The sequence below is a fragment of the Manis pentadactyla genome, chromosome 6 (genome assembly GCF_030020395.1).
Source record: "Manis pentadactyla isolate mManPen7 chromosome 6, mManPen7.hap1, whole genome shotgun sequence".
NCBI classification, from domain to species: domain Eukaryota; kingdom Metazoa; phylum Chordata; class Mammalia; order Pholidota; family Manidae; genus Manis; species Manis pentadactyla.
In genome coordinates this window covers 103,523,251-103,539,969 of record NC_080024.1, presented here as the reverse complement: position 1 = coordinate 103,539,969, position 16,719 = coordinate 103,523,251, and the positions used below count along the sequence as shown (strand labels likewise).

Sequence of the window (16,719 nt, the reverse complement as noted above, 5' to 3'; positions counted from 1 at the left end):
AGATTACTCCTGAACTTGAGAATATGGCCATGTTTTCCTAGAAGTCCCTTTTTGAGAACGAACACCATTGTACGTTACTCTTTAGACTTTTTCCCACTTCCCTCCCAAGGGAAGGAGTTAGAGGGAGGAACAGTAGTGATTCTTCTTGTATTTGTGTTTGAGCTAAGGCTTTGTTTATCAGTGATATAGGATGAGGGCATTTGGTCCTTCTTTTGGCTACTTATAGCCCCCAATTCTTATCTCTCCAAATTGTGAGATACTCTCCAAATTGGAGAGCTTTCAGGGTTTTTCCTACTTAACTTTCTATACTATTTCTACTACCACCAGTACTGGTATTGCCCTTTCTATAAGAAATCCATGTGGACTCCTTTTATTCTTCTTCTGTCTTTTGGTTAAGATTGTTCTGTATTTAGATAGCACTTCTTTGGGTGTATTGTGTGATATTAGGACACTCATAGTTTCAGCATTGGTGGTATATTCTCCCAGTTTCTACCTATTTGTCGTCTTTGTTTTGAGTTTGGGAGTTGGACTTCAAGTAAGCACGTATCTATGCAGCTGTTTTCTTAGAAGTCTCCTGTTCTCATTTTTATTGAATCTTTAAGGAAAAGCATTTTCCTATAAGTCATGTGTTAGGATAAATTGATTTTAGTGTTAAAAATGACAGCTAACTATGTTTCTTTAATGACTTGACAGGTTGGAATTCGAGGTACTGATATAGTTGTGCTTGCAGTAGAAAAAAAATCTGTTGTCAAGCTTCAAGATGAAAGAACTGTGAGGAAAATTTGTGCCCTAGATGACCACGTCTGCATGGCTTTTGCAGGTACTGATAGACCTACAATAATGATACAGAGTGCCTTAATGTTGTAGGGTAACACAACTGGATGCACACTAACTGTTGTGTTCCATTTATACAACATAGAGTCATACTCCATTTCTTATTAGACACAAACAATATATGTTATCTTTGCTGGAATATCACAACTCTATAAACCAGGATTTTTGATAATTAGCTTTGACAAAATATAAATGTTTAAACATATATATTATATAACCTTAATTATAATTTTAGGTAGCTGTTTTTTATACAAACCTTTATTTTGAGATAATTACAATGCTCAGGAAGTTATAAAAAAAAAAACAGGAAGGTCTCCCTTACCCTTCACCCAGTTTCCCTCAATGGTAAAATCTTCAAAAACTAGTAAATTGCCATTATTACAAGTCACAGAATCTATTCAGAGTTCACCAGTTTTACATGTACTCGCTTGTGTATGCTATGTGTAATTTCATTATACCTGTCATGTGTGTAGATTCATGTTACCATCACCACAGTCAAGATCCACAACTCTTCTTTTACCACAAGGCCACCTCATGCTATCACTTCTTTGTCCCTAACCTCTGGCAGCCACCTATCTCTTCTCCATTGCTATAATTTTGTCATTTTGAGAATGACATATGACTAGAATCATATGGTATATAATCTTTTCATATTGGTTGTTCTTGTTCAACATAATTCCCTTGCAGTTCATCCAAGTTGTTCCATATTTTTTATTGCTGAGTAGTATTCCATGAAATGGATGTACTACATTTTGTTAACAACTCACCTCTTGATGAACATTTGTACTATTTTACCTTCCCACCAGCAATGTATGAATGATCTGTTTCCTTTGCAGCCTTTGATGTTACCATTTTTAGTTTTAGGCATTTGTATAGGTCTGTAGTGATACCACATTGTGGGTTTAATTTGCATTTGCTAATAATGTTGAACAGACTTAAAAGTGCTTATTTGCCTCTGTATAACATACAAAACATGTGTCTTGTCTTTTTTATTTGTTTTGCTCATTTCCTAATTGTGTTTTTACAAGCCAGGATTTCATATTGAAATTTAAAAACCTTATTGAGCAAAAAAATTGTCTTTATCTTACTTTCTTCAAAAAGAAAGATATCCTGCCACAAAGCAAGTCTCAGTGAATTTTAAAAGACTGAAATCATACAAAGTATCCTTTCTGATCAAAATGAAATAAAACTCGAAATTAACAGCACAGGGAAAACTGAATAATTCACAAATATGTGGGAATTAAACAATACTCCTAAAAACCCATAGGTCAAAGGGAAAATGGAAAGTATCACAAGAGAAATCTTTTGAAAATAATCTTGAGACAAATGAAAATGAAAATTCTACATATAAAACTTCTGGGATATAGCAAAAGCAGTGCTACAATGAACATTTATAACTGTAAATGCTTACTTTAAAAAAGAAAGATTTCAATTCAACAACCTACTTTACACCTTAAGAACTAGAAAAAGAAGAACAAACTAACAAAGTTAGCACAAGAAAGGAAATAATAAAGATTAAAGCAGAGATATATAAAATAGAGAATAGAAAAACAGAGAAAAAAACAAACTCAATAGTTGATCAATAACTAAAATCAACAAAATTGGAAAACCTTTAATTAGGTGGACTAAGAATAAAAGAAGACTCAGCTGAAAGCAGAGATAAAAAAGAGACATTACCTAATGATTTAACAAAAATAAAGAATATAAGAGAACATTATGAATAATCATACACCAACAAATGAGATAAACTAGAAGAAATGGAAAATCTCAGCAGATGTATAATAAGAAAAGAGTAAATCAGTAACCAAAAACTTCCAATAAAGAAAAGTTCAGGAACAGATGATTTCCCTGGTAAATCCTACCAAATATTTAAAGAAGAATTGATATAAATCCTTCTCAAGCTCTTCCAAAAAGTTGAAGATGCAGGAACACTTCTAAACTCATTCTATGAAGTTAGTATTACCCTGATAGCAAAAGTAGAGACAGACATTCTAAGAAAAGGACAAACCAATTATAAATATTAATGTGAAAATATATCAAAATACTAGCAAAACAAATTCAGCAGCATACTAAAGGGATTATAACCCATGACCAAGTGGGATTTATTCTTGGAGTACAAAGATAGTTTAACATATGAAAAGCAATCATACCACATTAACAGAATGAAGGAAAAAATTACATGATCATCTCAATTGAATTCAAAAAAAGCATTTGACAAAAATTACCCGTTCATGATAAAAATGCTCAGTAAACTAGGAATAGAAGGAAAATGTCTCAACATAATAAAGCCTAAATATGAAGTAACCACAGCAAGCATCGTACTCAACTATGAAAGACTGGAAGCTTTTCTCTAAGATCAAGAGTAAGTCAAGGATGCCTGCTTTTGCTACTTCTATTTAACATTAATGAAAATCCTAGCCAGAGCAATTAGGCAAGAAAAGGGGAGAGGGGAACATCCAAATTGGAAAGGAAGAAATAAAATTATCTCTGGTCACAGACAATATGATCTCGTATGTAGACAACCCAAAAGATCCAACAAAAAAACCCATGAGAGGTAGTACTTGAACAAAGTTTCAGGGAACAAAATCACCACAAAAAATTAGTTGCATTTTATACAATGACAGTGAACAATCTGAAAAGAAAATTAAGAGAAATAATTCTATTTACTATAGCATCAAAAAGAAAATACTTACGAATAAACTTAACCAAGGAGGCAAAAGACTTGTACACTGAAAACTATAACACATTGCTAAAAGAAATTAAAGAAGACACAAATAAATGGGAAGACATCCCCTGCTAATGGATTAGAAGACTATTATTATTCAGATAACTGTATTACTCAAAGCAATCTACAGATTCTGTACAATCCCTGTCAAAACCCCAATGATATTTTTTGCAGAATTAGGAAAATCTATCCTAAAATTCATATGGAACCTCAAAACAGTCTTGACAAATAACAAATCTGGACAACTCACACTTCCTTATTTGAAAACTTACTACAGAGCTACAGTAATCAAGATGGTGTGGTACTAACATAAAGAGAGACATATAGACCAGTGGAATAGAATAGACAGCCCAAAAATAATCCTCACATATGTGGTCAAGTGCTTTTGTTTGATAAGGGTACCAAGATCAGTCAATGGAGAAAAGACAGTCTGTTCATCAGATGATCCTGGGGAAAACTGTATATCCACATGAAAAAGAAAAGTAGAACCTCACTTAACCAACATACTAAAAAATTAACTCAAAATCAATTAAAGACCCAAACATAAGGCTAAACCTTCAAAACTCCCAGAAGAAAGTGTAAGAGAAAAGCTTCATGAGATTGGGTTTGGCAGTAATTTCTTGGATATGACAACAAAAACTGAGGCATAAAAATAAAAAGAAAATTGGACTACCTCAAAATTAAAACCTATTATGCAACAAGGAAAAAATTAATAGAAGATAATCCATGGAATGGTAGGAAATACTTGCAAAACTGTACATCTGATAAGGGATTAATAGCCAGAATATGTAAAAAATGCTTAAAACTCAACAAAAAAGCAAACAACCCAATTCAAAAAAGCAAGCAACTGAAATATTTCCCCAAAGAAGATATACAGAAAGCTAATAAACCCATGAGAAGATGCTCAACATCACTAAAAAGTAGAGAATGCACATCAAAACCACAATGAAATACCACTTCACATATATTTTATTACAAAAAAAATTTTTCATGTTAATATGTGATATGGAAATGCTTTCATTTCTAGTATACATACCTTTCTGATTTTAATATAAAAAATAACTTTAATATGAAAAAAAGTTTTTAGCAGAGTAAAATATACATTTACTAATATTTTCTATGACATATTAATTGATTTTTATAACTGGGAAAAACAGTGTCTATTATTGTTTATACAGTCCATAAATTGTGGATCTGTATGGTAGATTTTATTCTCTCTGGTGGAGTAATTTACAGTTAGCACATACCAGAAAAAAATACATTCTTTTGTCAGTGTTGTTATATTTTGCTTTTAATGCTTGGAAAACAGCCTTTAGGTAAAAGTCAAAGAATTTAAAAAAAAATTATTTCATTTAGCATATGAAACTCCCTTTAATATAAATTTTACATTATGACAGTGTATTCAAGGTAAAGTTGTGATATAAATATAAAAGCATTACACTGAAGACTCATTTTGTCTATAGATTACTCATTTATAAACAAAGCAATTATAATTTTCAATGCTATCTTTAAATAGGATTTGTTCTGTTTTTCCTGACCACTTAGTATTCATTAGTGTAACTGTAATTATGTTAAAAACAGACATGTACAACTGTGTTACTCATATGGTTTGGCAAATTTATCACTTTTCTTTTCTTGAATCAGTTAAATCACTGCTTTCTAAGTATGATACTTCATGTTTCTGTAGTTTGGGATCACATTTACATTGTACAGGGGAAATATTAGATATCTCCTTTCCAGTTATGTTTTCTAATTGGGTGAAGCTTTTAATCCATAGAATAGGCTAAGTCAGTCTCTTCCCATTTCTTGCTATTAGATAACATTTGCCAAACCAAGATAATCAATTTCTCTTCCTTTAACTGTCTGATTATAATCTGCACCCTACTCATAGGCATTAAGGTGTGACATATCCGACAGCTTCATTGTTGACTATTATTAAATATCTACAGGAACTGACAATTCTTCCAGTTTTGTAGAAACCCAATTTGAAATGGTATGGAAGGGTAACAAGTTTGTGACTTCAAAAGACTGATGGTTATGTGAGAAATGGCTGTGCCAGAGATTTTATGAATGAATATTTGGTTCAATGTACTGTTAAGAAACCACATTTCTTAATGTAGAGGAACAAAATGGCCATGGGAAGGTCAAATGCTGGAGAAGACTTTAATAGAAATCTTAGCAACTATTGAATCTGTTTAAGTTTTTGGTCAGTTTAGCTTTTTTTATAGGAACACATTCTATTTGCTTATAGAAGTGTTGAGAGTTAATCATATGATGTTTTGGTTTGGCAAAACCAAGACAGTGTTTTTCTTTTCTGTTTTAACATTCTTGATTTTCTAACCCTTAGTCTTAGATAAAAAGCTGAGAGGTGAAACGTCATAGTTATATTGAATGTAGTTTGAATTCAGTGATGTTTGATAATGATGTAATGCTCATTGTTTTCACAAGAGGAAATCCACCTTACTTCATAGTTTGGGTAATGAATACATTGGTTTTGGAATCAGGATAGACTATCAACCTTAGAACAGTCTGCCATGTATAGCTTCCCAAAAAATGTTTTAAAAGGTACAACTGAGACAGGGACCGTGGGTTTAGGCAGAGTAAGGTGAGGGCCTCCGGAGAAAAAGCAGAGCAAGATAATTACAGTCAGAACAATGAGCAATGTGCAAAGAAGTCCCTAGTGAAACTCTGTGATAAGCATTATGCAAAGTCAGACTCACACTAATTCTCTAGGGTAAAGATACCAGACTAGGAATATAGATATCTTCAGTGAGATCAGTTAAAACTCAAAAGGCCAGCCACAACTTGGCCTGGAATGTTTGAGTGTTCTGCAGATAAAGAAAACTGTCTCAGCATAACCCGTGACTTTACTGTATCAGTTTAAATCATGACACTGTAAAATTTACCTTAGCCTGCTAAAAGGCCCAGCTTATTTTAACCGTACCTATGTGCTGTATTTCCTTCTCTGATCCTAACCAAGTAATCTGCAACCTAGGGAAAAGACTAATTTAGTAAGCAAGCCCAACTATAAACAGCCCAAGAAGTTAAGAAGTAAGATTCTTAACTTTAGCAAACAGGCAACAACCTAGCCCACCTCGGGGGCAGGATAGGTGGTCTTAATTGACGTACTCCCAGAGGGAAACTGCTATCTTGAGAAAGAATCAGAACAGAAAATTTCTTCTATTACTCATCAAAAATGAGCATTCTGGGACCACTCAACAAGTCTGCACACCTAACCCTTTACCCTCATTCCTGAAAATCCTCAACTGCACATAAAACCCCTAGACAATGAGCCAACCACAAACTCTCTTGTCCCCTCCTGGCGTGAGCCAGGAGCTCTGTCCTCTCACTTTCTCTCTAAATAAAAGCCTGTACCTTGCTCTCCTGCCTTGAGTGTTTGTGAAGCTCATTCTTCGGCTTCGTGAACAAGAACCCCAGCATCACAACTACAGAGACTTTTTAAAAAATGTTTAATAAAAGCTAATAACCAGCCCAGTTACTGTGAATTAAACCACTTTGATCTTTGAGAAATAGTTTACTTAACATTATAGCCAATATTCTTTAAAACCATTTTCTTTAAAAAGTAAATAAGAATTCATCAGGGTAAGTCTTTAAGGAAATAAACCAAAATATTAGATGAGTGATACTCTCACAAATTCCTTATAATGGACATAATTGAGAAATACAAAGGATGTTATAAGAAAGATTTCATTGCAGCTAAAACCCTTTTGACAAGGAAAAAGATAATTCTGTTTTGTAATATATATCCTACTATTATAGGACTGACTGCTGATGCTACAGTAGTAATAAACAGAGCCCGTGTGGAGTGCCAGAGTCATAAGCTAACAGTTGAGGATCCAGTCACTGTAGAATACATAACTCGCTTCATAGCAATGCTAAAGCAGGTAAGCTAATATTCCAACAGATTTCTTCTTGTTTTTTCTTTTTGCATCATTATGGGTCCTATCATGGAAATACTATAATCACTCCAATCATTTACTCTATTAAGTCTACTAAAGTCCTTATTCTTTCTCATACTTACTTCATACTCACACTCTTACTCAAGTGGAATGGATTTATTTGATCACTAGAAATCCCAGTCAGTATCAATTCTGGGAATTATTTTAAAATTTAAAAGAACAATAAATCTCATCTTTTAAGGGGATTTCTATAATCCTGGAGATACAGTAATGAAAACCATTTTTAAAGTTCACCAAAGAAATACCCATGATTTTTTGACGTACAAACCTAAACACAACTGATCAGGTTTGGATAGGACTTCTGAATCCATGCATTGATATGTAAGTTAACATTAAGTATGATCATGATGCATGCAAGTATTTTCTTCACTTAACATTTTATGTGTTCTTTACATACGTTAACATCGTCTTTATCTTTACTAACTAATACTGTTTCTAGGCACTCTCTGGTAATTAGATTGTTTCCAATTTCTTTCCTTTTTTCATTCTCATTCTTAATTTGCTACTTTAATAACATTACTCCATCTTTATTATAGTTTTATCTTACTTTTTTGAATTGTTAAATTAATAATTTTCAGTATGAGATTACTAGATTAGAGATTCTAATTGGTTTTAAGACTCTTGTTATATGTAGCTAAATTGCTTGCTAAAAAGGTTGAGCCAATTTTTACTGTGCAACTAGCACTGCATAAATGTATCCCTAAAGGATCATCAGCATTGGGTTTTTTCATTTTTCTTTTCTTTTGCAAATAAGTATAATATAGTACTATAATAGTTGTTTTCATTTGTATTTTATAATTAGTAGTGAAGTTGATTTTTTCCACATGTTGGTTCCTAGCATAAACTATCTTTTCTTCAGACAGACACTCTAGTGGTTAAGAATGTGGCCCTAGGAGCCAGAATTTTGGGGTTTGAATCCTGGCTTTGCTACTTCCTAGTTAGTACCTTGGGCAAACTATTTTAGCCTGTTTTGCCTCAGCTTTCATATTTATAAAATGAGCCCTACTATAATACCTAATTTGTTGTGGCATTATTGATTAAATGATTTAATACATTCAAAAGAACTTCAGTTATTTTCTGGCATGGATTTTACCTGTCTACATAGAGATTTTTTTTATAGACTATATTCTAGATGTTAAACTTTTAAGTTATATATTTATAAAAATTGCCTTATTTTGTTTTGTTTTTAATTTAATTAATGTTGCAAAAAAGTCAACTGTTTTTATATTATTCTACTTTCCTTTTTTATTTGCTTGGAGTTTTCTCAGTGCTTGAATTTTTCTCAGTTGTCACAAAGGTATCCAGGAAAAACCAAAGTACAATACATTATGTATGCAAGGTTCCCAATTGTGGTTTTTAGATTGTCTTCTAGAAGTGTAAAGGCTGTGTAGAGAACATAGAAATATGCATTGTAAATCTGTAACAGTGGGGTTGCCACAGGGGGGAGGCCTAGGGCTCTGAGACAAAAGAGAGGGATCCTTAACTACATCTTTTGTACATTTAAATTATTTTAACCCTGTGTGGGTGTCACTTTTTCATTTAAAACATGGTTTATTAAGCAAATAAAATAAAAGGTTCTCTCCTCTAAGGTTTATTTACAAAGCATCTATTTTATACCTCAGTGTGAACTAGGAACTTTAGGAAATGCAGAGTAATTACAATATAAACCCTTATTTAAGACTTTGTTGTTTAGTCCAAATATTTGCATTCAAAATTTGAAGTGGTTTAAAAAAGTACATGTATAATACAATTTAAAAGTAAAAAAGTAGATATGATAGAGACAAGTTAATGAAGAAAGCTAGTATGAAAAAACTTTCAAGCTACAAAATTATATACAGTTCCTAAAGCTTCCTACAGATAGTCTTGAGCTTTCTGTTAAGGGCTGCCTCTTTGCATAACTTCTAGGGGCACCAGGCTCAGAATCGATGTGAATTCCACTCCCTGGAGAACAAATTCAGTAAGTTCCAGGCAATAAAGTAAAAAGAAACACAATTGGTTTCCAGTGCTCTGTTGTTGGGGAAGAAAAAACACCCTTTCTTCAAGAGAAACAAATATTTCTTGTCTTGGGGCTAAAAGAAATGTGTTAGTTGGGTCTTTTGCAGAGATAACTTAGTATGTAGTGAATAGAATGTTCTTGATAATAAGAGTATCAAGTAAGAATACTTGATAATAATGGTAACAATTATAGTGCTTCTCAAAGTAACAAAGGACTTGCTTCAAATGCACAGCTCACTAAATTCAGCTTTACTAGGAACAAAACTGGTAACATACACAGTTCTCTTTTATATTAAGAAGGTTACAGTCTAATTATTACCAAAATGCATAACTCAACAAGAAAACAATTTTAAGACCATATATAAGCAAACTTACTATTTTATTTTACAAACTGTGTACATTAATTTCTTTAAAATTTTATCATGGATTGACGTTAGTCCAGAAAAAGTCAGGGAGACAATCTTAAAGATATACAGAATAAGAATCAACCAATAAAGAAGATCATTTTAGCAGGTATACTTTATTTACTATTAGAATTTGTTATTTAATAAGTAATAGTGTTAGCCTTTGTATGGTCTCATACAGAAAGTAGTTAAGAAAACATTTTATTTTTCAGAAATATACTCAGAGCAATGGACGAAGGCCTTTTGGTACTTCTGCCTTAATTGTAGGTTTTGATGATGATGGTATCCCAAGATTGTATCAGACTGATCCCTCTGGTACTTACCATGCTTGGAAGGTGAGTAATGAATTTGTAATATATTTTAGAAGTTGAGTAAATGTTCTCATTGTAAATGTTTTATCACTTTCAAGGTCTTGACAAAAAAAATGTTGCATTAATACAGTGATAGTGATACAAACTTTATGTACTCAGCAACTATAATGGTTTTTTTAAAAATTTTATTTTGGTATCATTAATCTACAATTACATAAAGGACATTATGTTTACTAGGCTCCCCCCTTCACCAAGACCCCCCCACATACCCCTTCACAGTCACTGTCTATCAGTGTAGTAAGATGCTGTAAAATCACTACTTGTCTTCTCTGTGTTGTACAGTCCTACCTGTGCCTCCCCCCCACACTATACATGCTAATCGTAATGCCCCCTTTCTTTTTCCCCACCCTCATCTCTCCATTCCCACGCATCCTCCCCAGTCCCTTTCCCTTTGGTAACTGTTAGTCCATTCTTGGATTCTGTGATTCTGCTGCTGTTTTGTTCCTTCAGTTTTCTTTTGTTCTTATACTCCATATATGAGTGAAATCACTTGGTACTTGTCTTATTCTGCCTGGCTTATTTCACTGAGCATAATACCCTGTAGCTCTATCCATGTTATTGCAAATGGTAGGATCTGTTTTTTTCTTATGGCTGAGTAATACTCCATTGTGTATATAGGTACCACATCTTCTTTATCCATTCATCTACTGATGGACACTTAGGTTGCTTCCGTATCTTGGCTATTGTAAGTAGTGCAGTGATAAACATAGGGGTGCATCTGTCTTTTTCAAACTGGAGTGCTGCCTTCTTAGGGTAAATTCCTAGAAGTGGAATTCCTGGGTCAAATGGTATTTCTATTTTGAGCATTTTGAGGAACCTCCATACTGCTTTCCACAATGGTTGAACTAATTTACATTCCCACCAGCAGTGTAGGAGGGTTCCACTTTCTCCACAACCTCGCCAACATTTGTTGTTGTTTGCCTTTTGGATGGTAGCCATCCTTACTGGTGTGAGGTGATATCTCATTGTGCTTTTAATTTGCATTTCTCTGATGACAAGTGATGTGGGGCATCTTTTCATATGTCTGTTGGCCATCTGAGTTTCTTCTTTGGAAAACTGTCTATTCAGCTCCTCTGCCCATTTTTTTAAATTGGATTATTTGCTTTTTCTTTGTTGAGGTGTGTGAGCTCTTTATGTATTTTGGATGTCAACGCTTTATTGAATCCGTCATTTATGAATATATTCTCCCATACTGTAGGATACCTTTTTATACTATGGATGGTGTCCTTTGCTGTACAGAAGATTTTTAGCTTGATATAGTCCCACTTGCTCATTTTTACTTTTGTTTCCCTTGCCCAGGGAGATGTGTTCAGGAAAAGGTCACTCGTGTTTATGTCTGAGAGATTTTTACCTATCTATTATTCTAAGAGTTTTATGGTTTCATGACTTACATTCAAGTCTTTGATCCATTTCAAATTTACTTTTGTGTATGGGGTTAGACAGTGATCCAGTTTCATTCTCTTACATGTAGCTGTCCAGGTTTGCCAGCACCATCTGTTGAAGAGACTGTCATTTCCCCATTGTATGTACATGGCTCCGTTATCAAATATTAGTTGACCATATATGTTTGCGTTAATGTTTGGAGTCTCTATTCTGTTCCATTGGTCTGTGGCTCTGTTCTTGTGCCAGTACCAAACTGTCGTGATTACTGTGGCTTTGTAGTAGAGCTTGAAGTTGGGGAGTGAGGTCACCCCCACTTTATTCTTCTTTCTCAGGATTGCTTTGGCTATTCGGGGTCTTTGGTGTTTACATATGAATTTTTGAACTATTTGTTCCAGTTCATAGAAGAATGCTGTTGGTAATTTGATAGGGATTGCATCGAATCTGTATATTGTTTTGGGCAGGATGGCCATTTTGACTATATTAATTCTCCCTAGCCAGGAGAATAGGATGAGTTTCCATTTGTTGGTGACCTCTTTAATTTCTCTTAAGAGTGTCTTCTACTTTTCAGGGTATAGGTCTCTCACTTCCTTTGTTAGGTTTATTCCTAGGTATTTTATTCTTTTTGATGCTATTGTGAATGGAATTGTTTTCCTGATTTCACTTTCTATTAGTTCATTCTTAGTATATAGGAAAGCCACAGATTTCTGTGTGTTAATTTTGTATCCTGCAACTTTGCTGAATTCCGATATTAGTTCTAGTAGTTTTGCAGTGGAGTCTTTAGGGTTTTTTATGTACAATATCATGTCATCTGCAAATAGTGACTGTTTAACTTCTTCTTTACCAATCTGGATTCCTTGTATTTATTTGTTTTTTCTAGTTGCTGTGGATAGGACCTCCAGTACTATGTTGAATAACAGTGGGGAGAGTGGGCATCCCTGTCTTGTTCCCGATCTCAGAGGAAAAGCTTTCAGCTTCACGCTGTTCAGTATGATGTTGGCTGTGGGTTTATAATATATGGCCTTCATTATGTTGAGGTACTTGCCCTCTAAAACCATTTTGTTGAGAGTTTTTATCATGAATGGATGTTGAATTTTGTTGAATGCTTTTTCAGCATCTATGGACATGATCATGTCGTTTTTGACTTTCTTTTTGTCGATGTGGTGGATGATGTTGATGGATTTTCTAATGTTGTACCATCCTTGCATCCCTGGGATGAATCCCACGTGGTCATGGTGTATGATCCTTTTGATGTATTTTTGAATTCGGTTTGCTAATATTTTGTTGAGTATTTGTGCATCTATGTTCATCTGGGATATTAGTCTGTAGTTTTCTTTTTTGGTGGGGTCTTTGCCTGGTTTTTGTATTAGGGTGATGTTGGCTTCATAGAATGAGTTTGGGAGTATTCCCTCCTCTTCTATTTTTTGGAAAACTTTAAGGAGAATGAGTATTATGTCTTCTCTGTATGTCTGATAAAATTCCAAGGTAAATCCATCTGGCCCGGGGTTTGGTTCTTGGGTAGTTTTTTATTACCGCTTCAATTTCATTGCTGGTATTGGTTTGTTTAGATTGTCTGTTCTTTTCTGGGTCAGTCTTGGAAGGTTGTATTTTTCTAGGAAGTTGTCCATTTCTCCTAGGTTTTCTAGCTTGTTAGCATATAGGTTTTCATAGTACTCTCTAATAATTCTTTGTATTTCTGTGGGGTCCGTCGTGATTTTTTCCTTCTCATTTCTGATTCTGTTGATGTGTGTTGATTCTCTTTTTCTCTTAATAAGTCTGGCTAGAGGCTTATCTATTTTGTTTATTTTCTCGAAGAACCAGCTCTTGGTTTCATTGATTTTTTTCTATTGTTTTATTCTTCTCAATTTTATTTATTTCTTCTCTGATCTTTATTATGTCCCTCCTTCTGCTGAACTTAGGCCTCATTTGTTCTTCTTTTTCCAATTTCGATAATTGTGACATTACACTATTCATTTGGGTTTGTTCCTCCTTCCTTAAATATGCCTGGATTGCTGTATACTTTCCTCTTAAGACTGCTTTTGCTGCATCCCACAGTAGTTGGGGCTTTGTGTTGTTGTTGTCATTTGTTTCCATATATTGCTGGATCTCCATTTTAATTTGGTCATTGATCCATTGATTATTTAGGAGCATGTTGTTAAGCCTCCATGTGTTTGTGAGCCTTTTTGCTTTCTTTGTACAATTTATTTCTAGTTTTAAACTTTTGGGTCTCAAAAGTTGGTTGGTAGGATTTCAATCTTTTGGAATTTACTAAGACTCTTTTTGTGGCCTAGTATGTGGTCTATTCTGGAGAATGTTGCATGTGTACTTGAGAAGAATGTGTATCCTGCTGCTTTTGGATGTAGAGTTCTGTACATGTCTATTAGGTCCTTCTGTTCTAGTGTGTTGTTCAGTGCCTCTGTGTCCTTACTTATTTTCTGTCTGGTGGATCTGTCCTTTGGAGTGAGTGGTGGGATGAAGTCTCCCAAAAAGAATGCATTGCATTCTATTTCCTCCTTTAATTCTGTTAGTATTTGTTTCATATATGTTGGTGCTCCTGTATAGGGTGCATATATATTTATAACGGTTATATCCTCTTGTTGGACTGAGCCCTTTATCATTATGTAATGTCCTTCTTTATCTCTTGTTACTTTCTTTGCTTTGAAGTCTATTTTGTCTGATACTAGTATTGCAACACCTGCTTTTTTCTCCCTGTTGTTTGCATGAAATAACTTTTTCCATCCCTTGACTTTTAATCTGTGCATGTCTTTGGGTTTGAGGTGAGTCTCTTGTAAGCAGCATATAGATGGGTCTTGCTTTTTTATCCGTTCAGTGACTCTGTGTCTTTTGATTGGTGCATTCAGTCCATTTACATTTAGGGTGATTATTGAAAGATATGTACTTGTTGCCATTGCAGGCTTTAAGTTTGTGGTTACCAAAGGTTCAAGGTTAGCTTCTTTACTATCTTACTGTCTAACTTAACTCACTTATTGAGCTATTATAAACACTGTCTGATGATTCTTTATTTCTCTCCCTTCTTATTCCTCCTCCTCCATTCTTCATATTTTGGGTGTTTTGTTCTGTGCTCTTTTTAGGAGTGTTCCCATCTAGAGCAGTCCCTCGAAGATACCCTACAGAGGTGGTTTGTGAGAGGCAAATTCCCTCAAGTTTTGCTTCTCTGGGAATTGTTTAATCCCTCCTTTATATTTAAATGATAATCATGCTGGATGCAGTATTGTTAGTTCAAGGCCCTTTTGTTTTATTCCATTAAATATATCATGCCATTCTCTTCTGGCCTGTAAGGTTTGTGTTGAGAAGTCTGATGATAGCGTGATGGGTTTTCCTTTGTAGGTAAACTTTTTTTTTCTCTGCCTGCCTTTAATACTCTGTCCTTGTCTTTGATCTTTGCCATTTTAATTATTTTGTGTCTTGGTGTTGCCCTCCTTGGGTCCCTTGTCATGGGAGTTCTGTGTGCTTCTGTGGTCTGAGAGGCCATTTCCTCCCCTAGTTTGGGGAAGTTGTCAGCAATTATTTCTTCAAAGACACTTTCTATCCCTTTTTCTGTCTCTTCTTCTTCTGGTACTCCTATGATGCGAATATTGTTCTGTTTCAATTGGTCGCACAGTTCTCTTAATATTGTTTCATTCCTGAAGATCCTTTTATCTCTCTCTGCATCAGCATCTCTGTGTTCCTGTTCTCTGATTTCTAGTCCATTAATGATCTCTTGCATCTCGTCCGTTCTGCTTTGAAGTCCTTCCAGAGGTAGTTTTATTTCTGTATTCTCCTTCTTAGTTCTTGCATATTACTCTGCAAGTCCATCAGCATGGTTATGACTTTTGTTTTGAATTCTTTTTCAGGAATATTGGTTAAATCTATCTCCCCAGATTTCTTCTCAGGGGTGGATGTGGAAGATGTCTGAGTTAGTCTGGTCTGGATCAAATTTTTTTGCCTTTTCATGTTGATAGATGCAGTGGTATGCTATTGACTCATCTGTCAGCTGGGAGAGCCAAGACCCTTTCCACTTGCACCTGGCCTTTCTTTACTGGGACAACGGTGACCCCTAGTGACTTGTGTTGGGCAGTTGCACGTAGACTGTGTCTCGTTTCTTGCCTGGCCGCTATGGAGGAAGCTCCTTTGCTGTGGGCATGGCCTGCCTCAGGCTGCTGCTCTGCTATGGCGGGGTGCTGGAGCGGAAATGGACCGGGGGCTCTTTATCACCGTGAGAGGTCTCAGAGCTGCTGCCTAGGGGATTAGGGCGCCCGGAGTTCCCCGGGGTTCCCAGCTGCTAGGCTAAGTGTCCCGGGACGCTTCCGTCCAGCTGTGGGGTCCCTGTCCCTTTAAGGCTTTCAAAAAGCACTCCCTTTTCTTTGTTCCCAGGGCGCCGGCTGCAGGGACCCACTCACAGTTCTTACTGTCCTGTTTCCCTAGTATCCAGCACCCCACACACTGTGTGTCTGCACTCTGGTCCGGATGGCTAGGGCTGGGTATTTAGCAGTACTGGGCTCCCTCTCCCTCCCCACTCTGACTCCTCTCCTCCCGCCGGGAGTTGGGGTGAGGGGCGCTCGGGTCCCACCAGGCCGGGACTTGTATCTTACCCCCTTCGCCAGGCGCTGAGTTCTCGCGGGTGTGGATGTAGTCTGGCTGTTGTCCTATATCTTCTGGTCTCTCTTTTAGGGATAGTTGTATTTGTTGTATTTTCAAAAATATATATGTTTTTGGCAGGAGATTCCCACTGTCCTACTCACGCCACCATCTTGTCTCCACCCCCAACTATAACGGTTTTTGGTGGATGAAGAAACACTTGGTTATTAATGCTTACTTTGAGTATAAATATTCTGCTTTTAATAAAGAATTAAACAATCATTTAAACCCCATGTTGACATATTTACTGCATCCTCTGTTCTACAAGAGTTTCAGCACCCAAACTATGAAACTATATTTATGTATTATCTGCTGCAGTTGTCTCTACATAATTCCTGGAATATGGTTTTTCTGGACAATTGTTATTCTTGTTTCAGTATCCAAATAGTCAC

At 35.4% G+C, this 16,719-nt stretch overlaps 1 protein-coding gene across 2 annotated transcripts in view; it reads left to right on the top strand.

Annotated features, from left to right (window-relative positions):
- Positions 1-16,719, top strand: part of PSMA8 (proteasome 20S subunit alpha 8) — a 59,145-nt gene that overhangs the window by 4,678 nt on the left and 37,748 nt on the right. For both annotated transcript variants that reach the window (XM_036914242.2, XM_036914243.2), the window contains exons 2-4: positions 694-820; positions 7,340-7,464; positions 10,151-10,273. In XM_036914242.2, the coding sequence (XP_036770137.2) occupies positions 694-820; positions 7,340-7,464; positions 10,151-10,273 (375 nt within the window). The remainder of the gene's footprint in view (positions 1-693; positions 821-7,339; positions 7,465-10,150; positions 10,274-16,719) is intronic.